This window comes from Ursus maritimus, unplaced genomic scaffold (genome assembly GCF_017311325.1).
Source record: "Ursus maritimus isolate PB19 unplaced genomic scaffold, ASM1731132v1 scaffold_23, whole genome shotgun sequence".
In the NCBI taxonomy this organism is placed as follows: Eukaryota; Metazoa; Chordata; class Mammalia; order Carnivora; family Ursidae; genus Ursus; species Ursus maritimus.
Genome location: NW_024424786.1, coordinates 20,514,689 through 20,533,225, shown reverse-complemented (window position 1 = coordinate 20,533,225; position 18,537 = coordinate 20,514,689). Strand labels below are relative to the sequence as shown.

Here is an 18,537-nt window from a genome sequence, read left to right as displayed (position 1 = left end):
AATGAGTAGAAAGCCTTCACCATTATTCTCGCTGATTTAAGCATTGCAGGTCATGTGATTATGCAGTGATTAGAGTTCACTTGGATTCTGGAAGTCTTCATGCTCCACTCACTGGCTCCTAAAGGTCAGGTTAAACCTGCCAGCATCCTCGGGGTCACCCTGTCGATCTGAGACCTTGGAGTTCATCCTGGCAACCCCGCCCTCCTCTCCTGATGAGGCCACGCGGGTGCTCATGCGCAGAGGACACGTCACCTTTTCCTAATCATTTTGCATATAAAAACATTTAATGCCCTCTAATTTTTTTTTCTTTCTCTTAGCAAGAAGCACAAGGTTACAAATCCTGCTCTTCTTGCAGTGGAAAGGAACTTCACAATAGAGGCAAAAACAAATCACGACCACATACAGCATCAGATTTCACAGAAAACTGTGTACGTTGGTTCCCCATATAGGACATACTTCAAAGTAACAAAATAATTTTATAAACTGTAGTGTTCCTTCTTCCCATTAGAAGTGGATGTTTTTCCCCCTCAAGGTACATAAATATTAGAGAAAAGTAGTCTTTGGAATACTTCTGTCCAGGAGCTCTTGGCTTGCTATCATTTGGGGGAATGTTTGGGTTTGTGTTCAACGTGTTGGCAGGTTTAGTTTTCATTTTCTCGCCATCCACGTGCATTCTTCCCAAATTTATATACCAGCCTCCGTCCGTCTACGCGTTCCAGAATTTCTCTTTTGTAGTAATATCTGTAACAAAAGACATCACGTAAGGTGGCCGGTCTGACAAAGACTGCCGGGGGAAGAAGCGGTCACGGTCAGGGCTGGAAACGCCTCACCTCATCGCTCGGCTGAGTTTTTCATAGGTCATGCTGCTGTTGTTCTTCTTTTTGCCCCATAGCTGAGCCACAGCCTCTGATTTCAAGAACCTGAAGATGCCCTCAGACCGATCTTCCCACTTGATTAACCCTGGGTTCTTGTCTGGGTTCAGAAGGATGTCACGGATGAATTCCCATAAGTGAGTCCCTCGTGGATCTGAGGACGAGTTGGAAAAGGAATTTATTAATGGCCAAAGTCACAGCAAAGAAGGGGCAGAGGAAGCATAGAGTTGCAATATCTCCCATCAAGGAGGACACGCTCAATTTTCCCCTATCCACCAGCACAGTCGGATCAGAGAATCACCAAATATTTTATCTAAAAAAAAGGGGGGGTATTTGAGAATGAACTAGCACATTTTTTTAGTTTTTACATCAGGAAACTGAGACACAGAGAATTCACGTGACTTGACCAAGATCCCCCAATAAGCTAGTGGTAAAGCTAAGACCAAGGAACAGGTCTTAGACCTCCTATGCCAGGGGGGTGTCTCTTTTCATTACTGTTGATGAATTGTTCAGGATTCCTTGTCATCTGTCATTTCCCAGAAAAGCAAATTTCAACCACTTCCATTTAGAACCTCAGCCCAAGTAAAGCATTCTCACCCAGAGACTGTGGTTCAGTCAAATGCACATCAAAAAGGCTCTAGAACTTTAACTCCTAGAATATATTGGGGCAGGGTTTGGTAGGAGGTGAGGGGGCCAATTTGACAATGAAGCAGCTACTCCAATAAGATTAGCAACCAAATCCTACCTGACCCCCCAAGACCCACACGACACAACACCTCCCAGCTGTTTATCATGCTCTGTTCATTCAATTCTGCGGAGCGACATGGAGTAGCAAATAGTAACAGTGTCCAGTTGAATTCTTTCTGAGCCTTCCCCTCCACGTCTCTGAGAATTCATATATTTTCATAAAGTTTTATTACTGGGGGAAAGACTACTTCCAAAGAACACTGTTGAATATTAAGAGTAAACAGTCCTTTCTTGGATCAATCACTCAACAAAGGTAGGAAGCCAACAATCAACAAAAGAAAAAAGAATACATCTCCATTCTTTCTTCCCATCTTCTCTTCCCATCTATTTTTCTGGAGAGAAGGAAACTGCTAATCTTGTGCCTGCAGCAGTTCTCATTCACTGGGATCTCAGTTTTAGAACAAATAGAACAGCACAAGGAGGAAATATCCAGTGGCTCTCCACTTCGAGAAACTGCAGAGGGGCTTACTTTGCCTGCAAGTGATGCCCTCACGGTCTCACCCTAAACAGGCTGAGACGAAGAAGTGGAAGTGACAGGCAGAGGCAGTATTTGCCTCAAACCTAGGGGCCTTCAGTTACACCCGCCCTGAAGGGAAGGGGCAGCAGGCATCTGAAAGCCAGCCAACTTACTGTGCTTTTTGGTGTGGGGCTTTGCTGGGTGGTCTTGCTCCTTTTTCATCTCAGGTGATTCTGCTAAAAGGAACAATGGGAGATGCTTAGTTTACCTATTTCCTACAGTCATTGCCACTCATTCATCCACGCATTTAACCAATATTTACTGAGCGCCTACCACATGCCTGGCACTGTTTGCGTGTGTCGTATACGAGCAAAACAAAACAGATGATAAGTACTATGAAGAAAAATCTTGCAGGGTAAGAAATGGGCATAGAAGTGTGAAGGTGTAAATACTTTGCAATTAAATATAAGGTGATCACAGAAGACCTCTCAGAGAAGGGGACCAGAAGATGTGAGGGAGACAGCCAGCCACGCAGAGAGCTCGCAGAAGAACCGTCTACGAATAAGAACAGTAAATGCAAAGGCCCTGAGGTCAGTATGCGTTTGATACAGTCACAGAATAGAAGGAAGCCAGTGTGACTGTGAAAAAGGGCAGAGGTTGAGATCAGTAAGGCTTTGTGGGACTCTTTGGATTTTAGCTTTATTCTGAGAGAAATAGGAAGCCATTGAAGGATTTAGGTCATTGAAAGAAGTTGTGTGTGTGTGTGTGTGTGTGTGTGCATGGGTGTGAAATTTTTTTTTTTTACATAATACAGAATGTAAACACTTATAACAAAGAAAAATGGCTTTTAAGCCAGAGGAGTGCCCTTTTTTGGCATGCAAAGTTACATTTTAATCAGTCTGACAAAGGGGCCATTGACTGGCCTGCGCTCAGTACAGAGGGCCACCAGTGGACTATGGAAACACAGATTAGTTTAACAAATGACTCATTATGGTAACCCTTGTGAGTATCACCAAAGACAAGATGACAGAGGCAGATCCGGTGAAATGAAACTTCTTAAAAAGAAAAATAAATGGTCTAGCACTGTGTGTGTGTGTGTGTGTGTGTGTGTGTGTGTTTGTGTGAATGGACGCTTCAGGTGTCAGGAAGACCAAGGCAGGTCTTACCAAAAAACCTCTCAATCAGTAACGCAGCACTTTGAATACAGAGTAGTCCCTAAATACAAGCCAGTCCTGGTAAGAAACTGGGCCAGCAAAACGTGGCTCTCAGCGTACATCGGGTCTTCCTCGGCTGGGGTTTGCTGATCCCTGTGTGGCCTTCAAGGGCATTACGGACTGACTGAAACTGCATGCGAATGGAGAGGACCCATGGGACCCATGGCATTCATTTCATTGTCAAGAGTGGTTCACGGTTCAAAAAAGTTAGAATAACCAATAGCTCCTAAATAAAATGGTGAAGAAGAATACTACTGTTTATTGAGCGCTTACTGTGTACCTTGCACTGTGCTACGCTTTGTGCATGAATGACCTATTCACTTCACTCGATAACCTTCTGAGGTGGGTACTATCCAAAGATCTGTGCAGGAGCTGAGACACAGAGAGGTCAGGTGACTCGTCAAGTCACACGGCCTGAAAGTGGAGCCACATTGTCAACACACACAATTTGAATCCAGAGGCTTCAGTCTCAACCATCATTCAGTGCCAATTCCAGAGGCGAAGGCACATAACAGATTTCACAGAAGTCTTCCCTGCCAAGAATCAGGCTCAGTTCTCTAATGCTCGAGTTAGTGGGAAAAAGTAATTTCAACTCGATGATTCTGGATTTCCCAGCGTGCATGGGCATATGTGCATGCACAGTCACCAACAAGAGCACCCAGCTCGTCACAACTCAGCATTCCCGGCCGTTTCTCCGTGAGCCACGGTACAAGGAGGACAGGGATTTCATAAGCTCTGGTTAGCTGAGAAACCTCTTCTTCGGGCAAAGAATCTCTCCCCTGGCATTGTCAGCAGGAGGGCCTGCACCTGACTTGGGTTTCTCTGAAATCTGGAAGGGCAAATTCGCAGGAAATGCAAGGAGGCTCCACTCTCTTGCCCTGTAGGTTTCAGGGTGAGGTTGCAACACCCCATCAGGATGTGACCATATTGCGACAGGTCTGGCACTCACCCCGGTTTCCAAGTGATACATCACTCTGACAGGGCCGCGTTGTTCTGCAGACAAAGAGTGGCATTTACCCAGTAGGCCACAAGCAAAGCTCAAATTCCAATGGCATCCAGGAGGGATGCAGGGCCATGATCTCAGAGCCAGGGTTGAATTCAGAAAAACCCAAGTGTCTCCCGGCTTATGGGCCTCCATCACTGTTAGAGGTTCCGAGCTGACATAGAATGAGTTACTTTAGGGGCTAAGGTACCTTTGTGAATAAGATAGAAACCTTGGACCCTCTCCCCAGAAAAATGCACATAATTGTACACTCGTGAGAATCTGTAAACAGCTTCAGGGGTTTAGGCTCATTTAACGAGTCCGTGGACTCTAGACTTAAAGACCCGAGACCAGACAGACCGTGAGGGAATGTGAGACGTCAGCCATTTACCCAGACTGGACTTCCATCCAGCTTCAAAGAAAAACCAAAAAACAGAGAACAAAATAAATCCCCCAATAAAAATGTTTCTGTCATAATATGGAGGATTATGCAGCCAAAGGCAAAAGAAAACTCGGATTTCTTCCAGCCTCCTCTTCCTGTCCCCCGTGTGTGTGGGCAAGCTGTGGGATCACTGACCTGCCTTCGCACTGAAGTCTTTTGATCTGAAACCTCACTTGAATACGATGGCCTCTCCCCCTGTGTCTTCCCCTCACCCTAAAATAAAAGTCAAAACCTTTGAAGTTAGCCGTGTGGCTGAGTGATTCACTCTTGTAAAATAATGGCTTGCTCTGGGGAAGTCGTCCAGCTCGGCTTTCTCTCGCTCTGCTCCCAGGCACCTCGGGCCAAGGTCCAGTCTGGGCAAGGGGAGCACCAAGCCACTGGCGTATGACGCAAGTTCCAGAGCATGACTTCAGCTAAGCCGCTTCGCAAGAAGCAAAGATTAGAAGCATTTGCATGTGATTCAGCTGTGAGCCATTTCTTTACGGGATATACAAATGTCAGTGTTATAATAGACCATGCCACCCTAGCTCTAGGCTCAACGAGTCAGTGGATAAACACATCAAGCCCGGGTTGGCGTGATTGGCTCGAGGACTATCGGGCCGATCAGGAACACTGGCAGCAGCCATTTTGTGAAATGGGCAGATGGCAGAGAAATCCAAACAAAGCCCGCTTCCCCACCTGCGTTTATCACAGAGGGCATCAGTTTACGTGGGGCCTCGCCTTCGCTTGGCTTGTAACTTGCATTAAAACATAGGAAGATATTTAACTGCACTCAATTCCATGGGAACTTGAAAGCTAAAGACTCAGACAAATGATAAAAGTCCTTTTTTAGGTGTTCTGGTCCCATCCAGTAGAGACTAAACCTTTCTGGAAGGCATGGACCCATGCAAGGCTGTAATTAACTATCCCTCAGCCCTCCAGAAGCTTCCAGCCCCCAACACTGAGTTGATTCTACCAGTCATAATTCTGGTAAAGGTCCTGGATTTGTTCACCGTGTTACAGTTGAAGGATAGGAATGGGGGACAAGGGAATCCAGGATCAAGGGAGGGAAAGGAGTGCAGATCTATAAAGCCCGTTTTAAGGATTATTCAAAAATGGAATAAGGGGACAGTGAGTTCCCTATTGCTGCAAATATGAAAGCAGAACTGGACCCTATGGATGCTGAGATTCTAGAAGGTAAGTCAGGATACAGAAGAGAGATGGGCGGCTGTGAGGGCAGGAGAGCTGTGACTATGGCTTTTAGGTTTTCCAGGTGCCTCAGGACCCAACAACCCTCGAGGCTCAGGAAGTGGTCAGTGCAAGTTTATTCTTAGCTGCAATCTTTTGCCATAAGCCAGAGATGCAACCGGAAGGACGTGGGAGGAAACACCTTACAAGGTGTGAGAGGAAGTCAGAGTGTGACCGGGTGGTTTCCGCGGCTCTGAAACCCTCGGTCTTGACTGGGTGGCAATGATTGCTGCAGAAATTTCCCCCGATTGGCTCAGATCCCTCAGAACGGCAAACCCACTGCAGAGCCTTTTCAGTATCTGATCCGTTTCCTAAGCTGAACAAATGCTGAGCGTGACACATAATGCTGTGCCCACTGGGGGAGGGGGAAGTCGAGAAATGAATTGGCCTCCATTCTTAACCTTCATTCCAGAAGCATCGACACTGGCTCCCAGCCCTGCTTCATTCAAGGGGTTTGACACCAAAAAACCTCCAACTTCATTATTTCGGTTCTTAAAAACACACTGAACAAAAGCAAAAACGAGGGGAGGTTTCGGGGGAGGAGAGGCTGTGTGACTCCAAGTTCTTTCACAAGCGTGCGTTTAAATCCCAATTCTGAAGATGCCCAACTTCAATTCCGGGAAAAGAGCAATTAACTCATGACAAGTCTAAGCTCCAAATTCCATAGACCCAAGCAGTTTTATGAGTTCGCACCCAGGTCAAGGGACACCATGAAACCCTCTGTTCACCTCCCCAGTGCACTCATGCTCACAGGGCACGCGCCAATGTGCCTCTTTGTAAGGGGAGAAGGAAGGATCGTCTGAAAGCCCTTCTCCAGACTCCCGATGGAACAACCCTTTCAGGGGAACCTTGACTGCAAGTCAAGGATAGACCCCGGTTGCATCCAATCTTAACCAAACACAACTAATGTGAACACAATTCATAAAGCGCAGGTGGTCTGACTAATCAGAGAGCCCTGATGAGTCATCAGGGTCAGGCTTAAAAGCTGATCTGTGATAGCCAGGGTTCTAGAAATTTCCGACAGCTACCCCACTACCCAGAGATCACCGACCTCTGAAGTCCACTTTGAGGTATTCTTTCTCTAAGTCAGAGATAGATTGTTGAAAATTAAATACAGCCTTCTTCCCCCATATGTATACCCATGGCTGAACAGTTTTATCAGATAATTTCCCAAGAGCAAGCTTTCACTGAAAGGAGTTGTTGTTGTCACAAGAGAGTGACTTGGTTTCACAGGAGACAAACACTTTTCCTAGAGGCTTCCTTGCTAGTCATTTTCAACGTACAAATATTGGCTCAAAAGAAGGCCTTTTAAAAACAGTAACTCCATTCCTTCCCAGTCTTTTAACGAGAAAAACTCCAGCAAAGTGGAAACATAGGGTGTTGTAATTCTGAGTAATTCTCAGCAAGCACTTGCATGAGGCGCCCTCAGCCCCTGATGTCAGGACAACTCACCGACAGGAAGGTGACCCGCGCTTGTCATGGAGATCTGGGCCCGACAGAACGTCTTGCTATCCAACAAATCTGCAGCAATGAAATGATAAACGACATTAAGAGACCCCTCCTTACAATATAACTTCGTGGCTGTTAGAAAACAGAATACGAAGAATCTCGAAGGTCCGTAAGTGTTGGGGAGTTAGTTACCTACTGTGCTACCATAGTTGGTGTCATATAAATAGTTTTCTTCTTTCCAGGTGTTCATGATGGAAGGGTCTACAAAAGACAGAAAATGGGAATGGTCAGCAATCATCTTCCCCTGGGTGATGAGCTTGCCTTTTCTAACTCACGGCTCATCAGAGACGTGTTGGACCTAGCGGGTGGTCCACAGAGAGGAAGGATAAGATTCTGCTTCTACCACGTGCTACTTTCTAAGAATGTTAATTCCTTTCTCTTCCAGCATCCTATGGGAAATGGGCTTTGTTATGGTCCCAACCGTGTGTGTCCTACACCCGCTGCCTCTTTAGGGAAGTGAGGGAATAACGTAGTGAGACCCTGTCCTAGAACAATGCTTCGGCCTCCTGGGAATTTTCCCAGTATGCACACAGCAGGGAGGGGGCTCGGGAGCCTGGAATCGTCTTACATGCTACTGTATAATCATCAGAATATTTTTACATTAGGAAAAGAAATTGTTAAGGACAAATAGTTCCTAATTAATGAGCGTCATTTCCTAGAAATATCTTCCTGGGGGAATTAATGTTTCTTTCAGGAAAGTCTAGTCAGTTTTCATCACCGTGTCTTCATGGCTGAAATTCCAGAAGCTTCCCCTCTGGTTGGGTGACAGCCCCCTCCCTTCAGGATTTCTCCAATTAACATAAGGGGTGACACAAAATTCTCCAAACAAAACAGAGGAGAAGAAGAAAAGAGTGTCACCAAATCAAGCAAAAGACTGAGGCCCCATTGCCTCATCTTGGAGAAGAAGCGCGCTCCCTCTCCCCCCACCCCACCCCTGCAGTGTGCTGGGTAAGCATGTCTGACTCTTTGGATTTCAGATTCAGAGGAAACTCCCATCTACCTTCCCCAAATGAAGCCCAACTCCTACACAACCCCCACATCTAGGCTGATCTCCAACGGAAGCATTTTCTTTCCTGGCCAAGAGCTGTGAGACCTGGCAGGAGCTCTCACCTCGTCCCCACCAGGAACTTCCTGCTTTCCCCTCTTCACATACGGAGGCTGCCCTCAGCTCTCCTCCTGTCTGTGTTCTGAATTTCAGGGTCAGGGTGGTAAGCCACTGGCCGAGTTTCATTTTGTTTTTATAGCATAAATAGTATAAAACCTGACTCACTGGCTAAGTCCTCCTGTTTACGACATAGGGATTTAGCTGGTATTTTAACTAATAGCTACGTGTTTGGGCACCCCAAGCCCAATCTCTTGGGGTTACACCCTCTCTCCTCATTGGGTCACCTCGTACACCTGTTGTTGTCTCTGAAAACAAACTGAACCGAAAAGGTCTGGGGGGTGTTGGCCCCTCTAAGAGCTTCTTCTCCCCTCCTTCTAGGAGTGGACCTTCTCCACCCCTTGGCTCAGCTTTTCTGAACTGGCAACACGAGAATGTCTGGATGGTCAAGGAGGAATTACCAAGTTATTTGGGTCCTCTCCAATACCAGCTGGCTTCTCCAGTGGGGCTCACTCTCAGGTCCAGTGGGAGTGGGGGTGGAGCCCCAGCCTCTGGGCCAAGTCCTGTGTCTCCCTCTAGGGCAGTCAGGCCCAGAAACACAGGCCATCCCGGGAACCCAAACCCTGGCCTTTGTGGGGGGAAGGGCAAGGCTAGGAAGACCTAATTAACATGCTTAGCAGCTATTGCTTTTTCTTTAATAATGGTGACTAGCCCCTTATAAAAGAGTCAATAACTGCATGGGGCCAATATCAGCCCCTAGCAACTCACAAATCACCTCGGGTCAAATTCGTCCTTGGTGACTCGCACGAGAGCCCCAGGGAGGCCTGGCAACCTCGGACATCCCACGTGGCTCACAATCTCACTGCTGTGGATGTGGGGAGTAACCCTGGAGCAGCAGCAGCAGCCCAATTTAATCAAGGCCAGGGGACTGGCTGGGGGACTTGCAGAGCTCTCCCCGGACTGAGAGGTCATAGGCCAAAGGTCAATATGCAAGGAGCTCTGATAGGTGAGAGGCCCTGGGGCACATTTCTCCAGGCAGTTACTGCCTGCGCCCCTCCTCCTGGTGCAGGTCCAGTGGGTTCCCAGGAGAAAAATTTGGGACAGACAAGGAGGACCGATTGAACGAGGGAAGGAGAACAAAACATAAACACAGATCCTAGGAGACTGCAGACCTTACTCAGAGCCTAGAAGAGCGTCATCTGTCTAAAAGTGTACTTGAGGCAGGGAGTGGGTTCTGCAGCTGCTCTTGGACGGCCCCCAAGCCTTCCAGAAGCTACGGTAACTACAACAGGGAGTCTGTAGCTTCCTCCTTCTTGTGAAATGCACTCCCACCGAGGGAGGAGTGAGGAAGAGACACTGGACCTTTCTCTTCTCTCCCCTTGCTTCTCCTAACTTGGCCCAGCCCAAGACCCTGACTCTCTTTATGTGAGAAGGAGGCCCACCCAGACCCTGAGTTTTCCCCAGCTCCTGGACCCAAGCCTGGATGATGCCCTAACCAGTAGCAGGAGGCCCAGAAGTGTGGACAGCTTCAGTCTAGATTGAAAGACTTGGCAGTCCCTGGCCCCCAAGGCAAGGAACAAGACTCACGGTGCGGCGGCTCATTGGAGAGAGCCAGGGAAGAAACATCCCTTGGCTTCCTGCTAGAGCACTGGATTCGTCCTGCTCCCACACTCTCCCGTCTGCCTCCCAACTGCCCTCCCCCTGGGCTTTGCCTCCCAAGTTGGCTCCGTTTGTCTGCTGCTACTCACCGGTTTGTTCTGTCTTGACAATGACATTGTGTGTGGACTGGAATAGGTCGCTGCCGCACTGGCCTGTGAAGGACAGATGGGGGAAGTCAGAGCCGGCCCACATGGCGCCAGAACTTAAACGAGCCCCGAAAATGTCCACCAGGACAGAGCTGGCTTCTTGGAAGAGCTTCTGCCAGTCCTGCCACCTGTCTACCTCCATGTGCTGAGGCCAGGGGCTTTCCTCTCAGTGTCTACAAACTGGAGCCTGGAGTCCCTGGCCCAGAAAAGCAGTAGCTAGGACATCTACTTCCAATGCAGTTATTTGGCCTGGTAGAGGAAAGCCGTCCCGGGATGGTGGAAATAGAACTTAAGAAGTCAGAAGGCCAGTTTTCCCACCAAGAGTTGCAAGGCACTTGGCCTTTCTTGGTTAGTGCATCTGTAAATGGAGGGGATCAAACCAGATAAAGTCAGCAAATGGCCTCTAAAGTGCTTTCCCCTACTAACAGGATACAGGCTGAAAACGAAAATCCAGGAGAAACCATTTTCACCAGCTTGATTCTTCTTTGATTTTAAATGTAATCACCCACCTTGATTAGATCCAATCTATGAGATATGTCCACATAAATGAAGTGATTCTCCTCTTTTTTATGCCTTGCAACTCCTCTCTTGGTTATATATATGTAAAATATGATATTTATATATCAAATTTAAAAGCATATATACACACACATGTGAATGAGTTTAGTATGTTTTTCCTCTCCAACCAGGTTATAAATATCTCAGGAGCAGAGGCCATACCTTTAACCTCTCTGACCTTCAGGTTTCCCATCTGTAAAATGGGTACACTGTTTATTTTTTCATAAGGTCATTAAATGAATCAATTCACTTAGAATGTCCAGTATAAATAAACACTCAGTGAATACAAGCTAACAGAATGTCTACAAAATGGTGAACAATGAAACAAAGGAGAGAAATCTGGTCATTAGGCATTCAGAGGCACCAACAGCATGCAGTGGGGCCAAAGAAATAATGGAAGGTCAAAGATGGAAGGTCAAAGTTGGCCACCACCCCTTTGCTCTCTGCCTCCCAAGCCTGTCTGCCCCAGGCTTCAATCAGGGCAAAGCTTTAAAGGAATGGATCTAATTGAAGGGAGGCAAATATATTTATATCTTCAAGTGTAAGTCTGCTCCCTCTGAAGATTCCTGGGGGTTATTTCTAGAGCCTTGTTTGGTTTGGTTCTAGTAAAAGAAAAATGAGCAGCCATCTCTGGGAGGCGGATGGGAAGAAGGGAGTGCTCGGGAGCTGAATGAGGTCATCCAAAATGGCCACCCAGCTGCCAGCCTCTTGGCCAGAGCCCGGGTCCTCCGCAGTGGTGATGCAGCTGTCAGGGTCGGAATCTGGTTCGTAGCCCTGGACCTCCTGATTCCCAAAGTCCCAGCTACCTGCCCCAACATAGGTTCTGCTAAGACAGACATGCCTGTTCTGACGTGGACAGGCCGGCTCACTATCCTATATAATATTACTGTCTTCCAAGACGCCCACAGCTCCCAGAAGAACTAACTTTATTTTTATCAGCACTGTCAGAAGAACCTTATGTCAGTGTCAAAGACATTCTGCAAGAAGCGTTGTTTGCCCGATCGTGTCTTAGAAGCCAGGGGAGAACGTGTGTGAAGAGACCATCACTGATGGACAGCGTTTGAGGGGGTAGCTTGCCTCTGCTCTGGGTGGGGCCTCCAGAGAGACCCATTCGGGGCTCTGGGGCAGCACTGATTCCAGAAATCGCTGCAGAAACATCCCACACGTGTCCAGACCATTAACTCTAACCCTCTCTCTCTCTTTTTCTCTCTCAATCTCTCTTTTTTTTTTTTGGACTTTTTAAGAATCTGTGGAAATATTGAGAGCCTTCTGCTCCCCCAAACACACACAGACCTCATTAATTCTCCATCACTTCCTACCGCGCGGAGGTCCCAGCTAAGAACCTCCGCGTAAAAGCTTAGAGAAAGAAAAAGCGCCCATGAGGATCTTAACAAGCAAGTGACTGGGAACGAAGCCCTCCAACCCTGTGTGCAGGGGAGAGAAGAAACGGTCTTCGGAGAGCCCCTCTCCTGTGAATTCCCAGCCAGCCTTCGTCTCCTCCAAAATCAACCGGAAGGAGAAATGCAATGACCTGGGGTTCACGAGGGACCGGACACACGTGGAGCCCTAGACTTGCGCCTGTTCTCCCGCCTCCTCGCTCCTTCCCCGCCCCGGCAACGGTAACTGGGAGGCGGGCCCGCCCTCCGCTGCCCGGAAGAGATAGTCACCGTTCCACTTGAGGTGCTGCAGGCTGCTGTAGAGAAGCTGGCCCGCCGCGCCCGCCGCGCGCGTGAACTCGTGCAGACTCATGCCGCACAGGCGCTCGCCGCTGATGTCGAACTCCTGGAAGGGGATGCAGCTGGCGTCCAGCTGGTTGGTGTCCAGGAGGTGCTGGAGCCACTCCCACACCTGGTACTTGGTCCAGTACTGAGGGTGGATTTCATGCCACTGGCCTCCGAAAAACCCGCCGGAAACTGCAAAACAGGAGGCGGCCCCGTGAGCGACCCGCGGTGCTTCCGGGACATAATCTCGGACGTGGGAGGCATCACGTGGCTGCCCGACGTCGGCACGACCCCAGCCGGGGGACGTCCGTGTGGGGGATCGGAGCCAGAACAGGCGCTAGAGAGGAGGTTCCCAGAAATGGGTCCCCCTGCGTCCTCACGTCCTCCCTGCTTAGCCCCCGGCGCTCCGGGAGGACACGGAGCTGAAATGCTCTGAGCGCGTGAGCGCGCCCCTGGCTCCTGCGAAGTACCCGGAAGGCGAAGGCATCGCTACAGTTTCCGCAACTTACTAGCCTATTGTCCACACCCACACCGTTCCCTTCCTCTCTCTTCTCTCTCCTGCTTTTAACTCTATCTTACACACACACAAACACACATGCACGCACATGCATAGTCCCAGATTCAGACCATTTTCAACCGAAAATGAGGCCTGAGAGTAAGATTCTTTTTCTCTATGATGCCTTTGCTTCTAGAGTGGTCCAGCCTAGCCGCCCGCTAACTGTGCTGATCAACCCCGGCCCCACACTGGTTATTACAGCCACTGTGACGTCACTTCCCTACTCAGCTACCTTCAGGGGCTTCCCATTAGTCACTGACATTGGGTACAAAATGGCCAAGCCAGGCATTGAGGCTCTTCATAACTATTCTCCAAGTGACCTATCACTTCTGCCTTTTTTCTCTCGTGTTCTTTCAGCCGGGTTTGTATCCTGCCAGTCAGTCCCTGTTGAATAATTACCCAGTTAGCAGACTCTGGCCACCCCATAACACCATCACAGACCCCTCCCCCCCAAAAAAATTATTATTCAGGGCTCGATGTCCCTTGAATCTCCAACAGATGTGCTTGGTATTTCTCCTAATGGCGTTTGTCATGTTTTGCTTTACTTTACACATCTCTAGGTTCTGTCTTATTCTGCTTTGTAAATTGTAAACTCCAGGTCAGAGACTCGGGCTTAGTCATCTTTGCATTGCCTACAAAACCAGCCTCAGAGACTATGCCATCGTAGGTGCTCTCTGTAATTTCTTTCGTGGAATCCGTTGCTGAAGAAGAGATCATGTAGAAACCTAGAAGGGTCTGAGGTGCATTCGCAAGATGGTTAAATTAAATACCAGTGAAAAAGTCAAGTTCATCCAAGCCAATAAATATTGCTGAGCTGTATATGGGCTAAACTTCTACATACGTGACTCTCCCATGCTCACAAAGTCACCCCAAAGTCCTGGGAGGGGATGGAGAGGAGAGAGCCATCCTCTGAGGACATGGTAACAGGGCTGAGCTCTCACAGTCCCCTTGAAAACAGAGGTCAAAGGAAGGAGCTCTCGTCCAGGAAAGACAAGGGGCAGGGACAAGGGGAAGACACTACTGAAGCCCACCAGGCTGAAGCAGGGAAATCCAACCGAACACGACAAGCAGAGACTCCCACAAACTGAACGATGGACCAACAGGAAAACAGAGTGCGAGGAAACTGTCACTAATTTTTTTCTTCAAAGGCATGCTAGATCAGTACTTCTCAAAATCTGACGTGATTGTCAGTCACCAGGGAATATTGTTCAAATGCAGATTCAAATTCCATAGATCTGAGGTGAGGCCTGAGTTTCTGCATTCCTAACAAGCTGCCACATGATGATGATGATGGTGATAATGGTGATGAGGATGGTCCATGAATACAGTTTGAGTGGCAAGGAGCCAAAGAGCTCCAAAGGTTTGAGTCCCATAATGGCCATTATGTAGCCCTCAACACCCCCAGAGACGCTGAAGGGGGAAATGTTTCCAGCTCAGTCCCACTTGTGCTCACCCCCTCTGCATCCATCCCCACTTCCAGGCCTCAGGAGCACAAACAGCAGGAGATGGACGTCATTTAGGCACGAAGGTCGGCGCCATGGGTCACACCTACCACTCACAGCGTGTGCTTCACTCCTCATACAGCATGGCCAGACAGAAGCAGCCCTACAGCCTCTGCTTGGGGCCTGGAGGGGAAGCCAATTGGGGTGGGGAACAGGGGCAAGGACTGGAACGCTCTAGTTCCAAAATTTCATGACATAGAAATATTCCCAAATATACAAACACACGGAACTTAGGCTGGATATTCCCATGTGCCTCCAATTTTTTGGTGTCTCACAAAAACGGCTGTTTAAGGATGGGCTGTATTTTTGTGACTCTCTGAGGCTTTGATCTTTTTTTCCAAAATAATTACACTGCTATGACAGTACAGCTCTGAGTTTGCCAATGAGAGACAATAACTCTCAATAACCCGACAACAAGCTTCTCTATTTCCTCTCCCAACTTCACATGATCCAGACTAAAGGACGGTTCCCCCTATTGTATCCGGTTAGAGCTTGGATTTTGTCTCAAGTTGACTGGGGGATTCTCCCCATCTGCTGGGGGACTCATCAGATTCCCAAAGTTCTAGGAGAAGCCATGAAAATCCTGAGTGCATCTCTTGTCTATTATTCAATTGACCTCCCTCACCCCATCAACCATGACCAGGAGCTGGGCCTTCTTTGGGGCTTCTGGAAGGTAAAACATACAAGTGGCACCCAAATTCTACTCCCTGCTAAACATACTGCCCCCGCTTTCTCCAAAGTACACAGAAGGAATGCTGCCATGATCCAGGGCCCAGCCTGGGGACACCAGTCACAGAAAAGTTCACTGCCCAGAGAGGAGAGAAGTTTTGTGGACAGGTGACCAAGTAAAGGAAGGTCACCTGACCACACTTCCCAACCTTGTTTGACTGGGGTTCCGAATGGAAGGGGGAGGAGCTGCACTTGCTGGCTGGCGAATACAACGCTTCCATTACCCTCCACCTCCTGCTTTGCAGACTCTGCTGACCGACAGGCCATCTTCCTTTCTCAGGAGAAGCAAGAGCAGCAGGCCTCCTGCAAGGAGATTATCAGCAAGTGTGGGGCAGGAGAAGGCCTAGGGCTCCTTAAACCCACGGCAGTGTGATGCACAGCTTTCGGCCTAGACCTAGCGCCTTCTCGGTGGGGTGTGGGGCCTGATTCGGCAACATCTGTATTCAGTTGGGTACTACAGTAAGCCGTGGCCTTGATCCCCAAACCCTCTGGAAGCCCCAGCAGCAGGTCCTCCCTCTTCTGATCAAGGGCTCTAAATTAAAGCACCAAAGGGAGGCATATGGTCTCCTGACAAATCTCTCCCTTTACAAAGGGAGGTCACTGGAAAATGAAACAGAAAGAATAAGCCGCTATAACCCTGTCTTCCTGAAGTTCCAAACTTCTGCTCAACACACATGCACATGTGTGCACACACATGCAAACATACACACACACACACACACACACACACACACACACGCTTTTCTCGCTATCCTATCTTGATATCCCAGCCAAAAGCTGTTAATAGCATCAACAGGTGGCCTTCCCTTCGGGCATATCTTCTAGCACGCTCTCTGCCAGGCTGCCTTGAATTTTGGGAGGAAACAATGGAAAATGTCCAATGGGCTTCTGTCTGGAGCCCCAAGAGCCCGTTGGGACCTCCAGCATGAAGTGTTCTCCATTTCCCCTCGTCCCCACACCGCTGCTGAATAAAACCTGTATTTTTCAAACATGAAGTTGGGAAACGAAGCCTAATTGCAGCAGAGGGAAAAGCCTCCCAGGGAAATGACACTGACACCCATTCGGTCCCCTTACCATTGCACGTGGGGTAGCCGTCTGTCCAGGCTGGCTGCTGTTGGAGGAGAGTGTTGCTGGGGTTGAGATTCATTACACCACTTCCTTCCAGAATCATGATCTGTAAGGGGATCAAACAGTTCACTCAGTCAGGGCCTCCTGGACAAACGTCATTTGAGAGCACAGATCATAGAGTTAATTCGGGAAGAAGGAAAAAAAAAAAAAAAGAATTTGTCCTTCCATCCATTGCCTCCAAAGCATGTTACCACAGTCCTTTCAGTAAAAGCAAAACTCACGGGCAATTAAAAATTTCCAGGTTCAACTTTCATATGCATGAGGCAAGTTTTTACAGCCACCCATTCATAAATGAATAATCTCTGATCAGGAATGAAGCAGGAGGAAAATGCAATGCCTGCTCACAGGGCGAGTCTGGCCAGCAGCCACGATTTTTTTTTTTAACAAAAGTGAAAATGCCAAAGAGATTTTGTGCAAAGTAGAATTGCAATCAGTAAAAATCCAAGCAGGCAGAGGCCCAGCCCCGGCACCTGTGCAGGAACTCGGATCTGAAATCAGGCGTTCACAAGCCCCCACGACGGAGTGGCCCTGCACTCAGACACCTAGCCAAGCTTCCTTAGTGCAGACATCAGCCACAGGCCATGGCCACGGCCACATCTCAGAGGACTTCACTCCTATGTCCCTAGAGCGCCTCCAGTATTTGGCTCCATGATCACATCAGGGATCAGTCGGCTTCTCTGACGAGACACTGCCCCTCTCCTTCCTTCCTGGTGAAACTTCTGACAAGCTTCCTCTCTCCTTTCAGAGCCCTGGAGAATACCAGAGGCTTCGAAGCTGACCTGGCGGTGACTTTCTGCTCTCGTTTTCTCAGGAAAGGACACAGGGGAAGAGCCTTTCTCGCATGGGACTGTTTGGATTTTTTAAAACTACGTGAAAATGTTACGCTTCAGAAGTAGTCCCCTCCATGCTCGGGGTTTACACTGTTCCCTACCAGGAAGCCGGCCACCCTCCTCCTTTCAGCCTCAAGCCCTGGAAGTGAGTTCAATCATTCAAAAGAAGAGTTGCCTGTTTCCAGAAGGCGATTGAGCGTCCCCCTGGGTCTGTAAAGATAACTTGCTCTTTCTAGAGTGTTGGGGTGGGGAGAGGACATAGCCTTAGAGCAGCAGCTCATGGAAACTTTTCTGCCTGTTTGGGGGAAATCTTGCACCCTTGCGTGTCATCAACGTCCCCAGGACTGAAATTGGTCAAGCAGAGCAGTTCCAGCCCCCCAAACTCCTTCCTCTAACTTAGCTCCTACTTCTCTGATTCTAGGTAGGGCTTCAGATGGGAGAAAAGGGGTCTGAAAGAGGCATCAAAATTCATTCGTGTATTGATTTATTCAACAAATATTTACCCGCCCTACAATGGGCTGGGTACTGTTCCAGGGACCGGGGACAGAGCAGTGACTGGGAGTCCAGCTAAGCCAAACAGGACATTCGTGAGGATTATTAACATCACCATGGTTGTTTGGCAGTTAGGCCAGAATCCAGCCTAAGTAGGAGGTGGAGAAGGAAAGACAGGACCCCAGCCGACTACGGGCCGGGAAGAGGGCCGAGCCGGGTTCTGTGTGGTGGTACCATATACGCGAGCTTCAAAGCCAGAAAGAGCAGGCTTGATTCCAAGCACTGCCCCTTCCCAGCTGGTTCATATTAACTCAGACACATCACTACCCTCTCTGAACCCGTTTCCTCACGTGCAGAGTGCAAGTCACCATACCTACTGTGTGTGTGTTGGTTGGAGGTTAAAAGAGCTTCTAAAACCTGGAGCACGCGGCACGAAGTAAAGCACAGCTCTACAGCAGGTGGCATGAGGAGGAGAGTTGCTCCCCTTCTGGTAACCCAAACCAGAAACAATCTTGGGCCTCAGTTTCCCCGCACAAAAATTTAAAGAAGGTGACTACTTCGATTCTTCTGTTCCCTGTCCAGAAACCTCCTTGCTTCTCAGTCTCAGAGAAGGAAGACCAACCCAAGCCAAACCTTCCTCTCCTTTTTCCTATTGAGCTTTCTA

The 18,537-nt window shown here is 48.6% G+C and overlaps 1 protein-coding gene across 1 annotated transcript; it reads right to left on the bottom strand.

The window, feature by feature from the left end:
• Positions 1–525: 525 nt before the first annotated feature.
• EHF (ETS homologous factor) lies at positions 526–16,604 on the bottom strand. Its single transcript, XM_008686818.2, has 8 exons — positions 16,498–16,604; positions 12,583–12,828; positions 10,301–10,363; positions 7,583–7,651; positions 7,394–7,462; positions 2,250–2,312; positions 831–1,026; positions 526–741 (listed from the first exon to the last, which is right to left on the bottom strand). The coding sequence occupies exons 1-8, from the start codon at positions 16,592–16,594 to the stop codon at positions 642–644; spliced, it is 903 nt and encodes a 300-aa protein (XP_008685040.1). The 5' UTR covers positions 16,595–16,604; the 3' UTR covers positions 526–641.
• Positions 16,605–18,537: the final 1,933 nt, after the last annotated feature.

What these genes read in the sequence shown, in the direction of transcription:
- EHF (XM_008686818.2), bottom strand. Translation starts at nt 16,594, where the DNA reads ATGATTCTGGAAGGAAGTGGTGTAATGAATCTCAACCCCAGCAACACT. An exon ending in CGGCTACCCCACGTGCAATG is followed by an intron (nt 12,829 to 16,497) that starts GTAAGGGGACCG and finishes CCTGTTTTGCAG; the next exon opens with TTTCCGGCGGGTTTTTCGGA. An exon ending in TGTCAAGACAGAACAAACCG is followed by an intron (nt 7,652 to 10,300) that starts GTGAGTAGCAGC and finishes TGTCTTTTGTAG; the next exon opens with ACCCTTCCATCATGAACACC.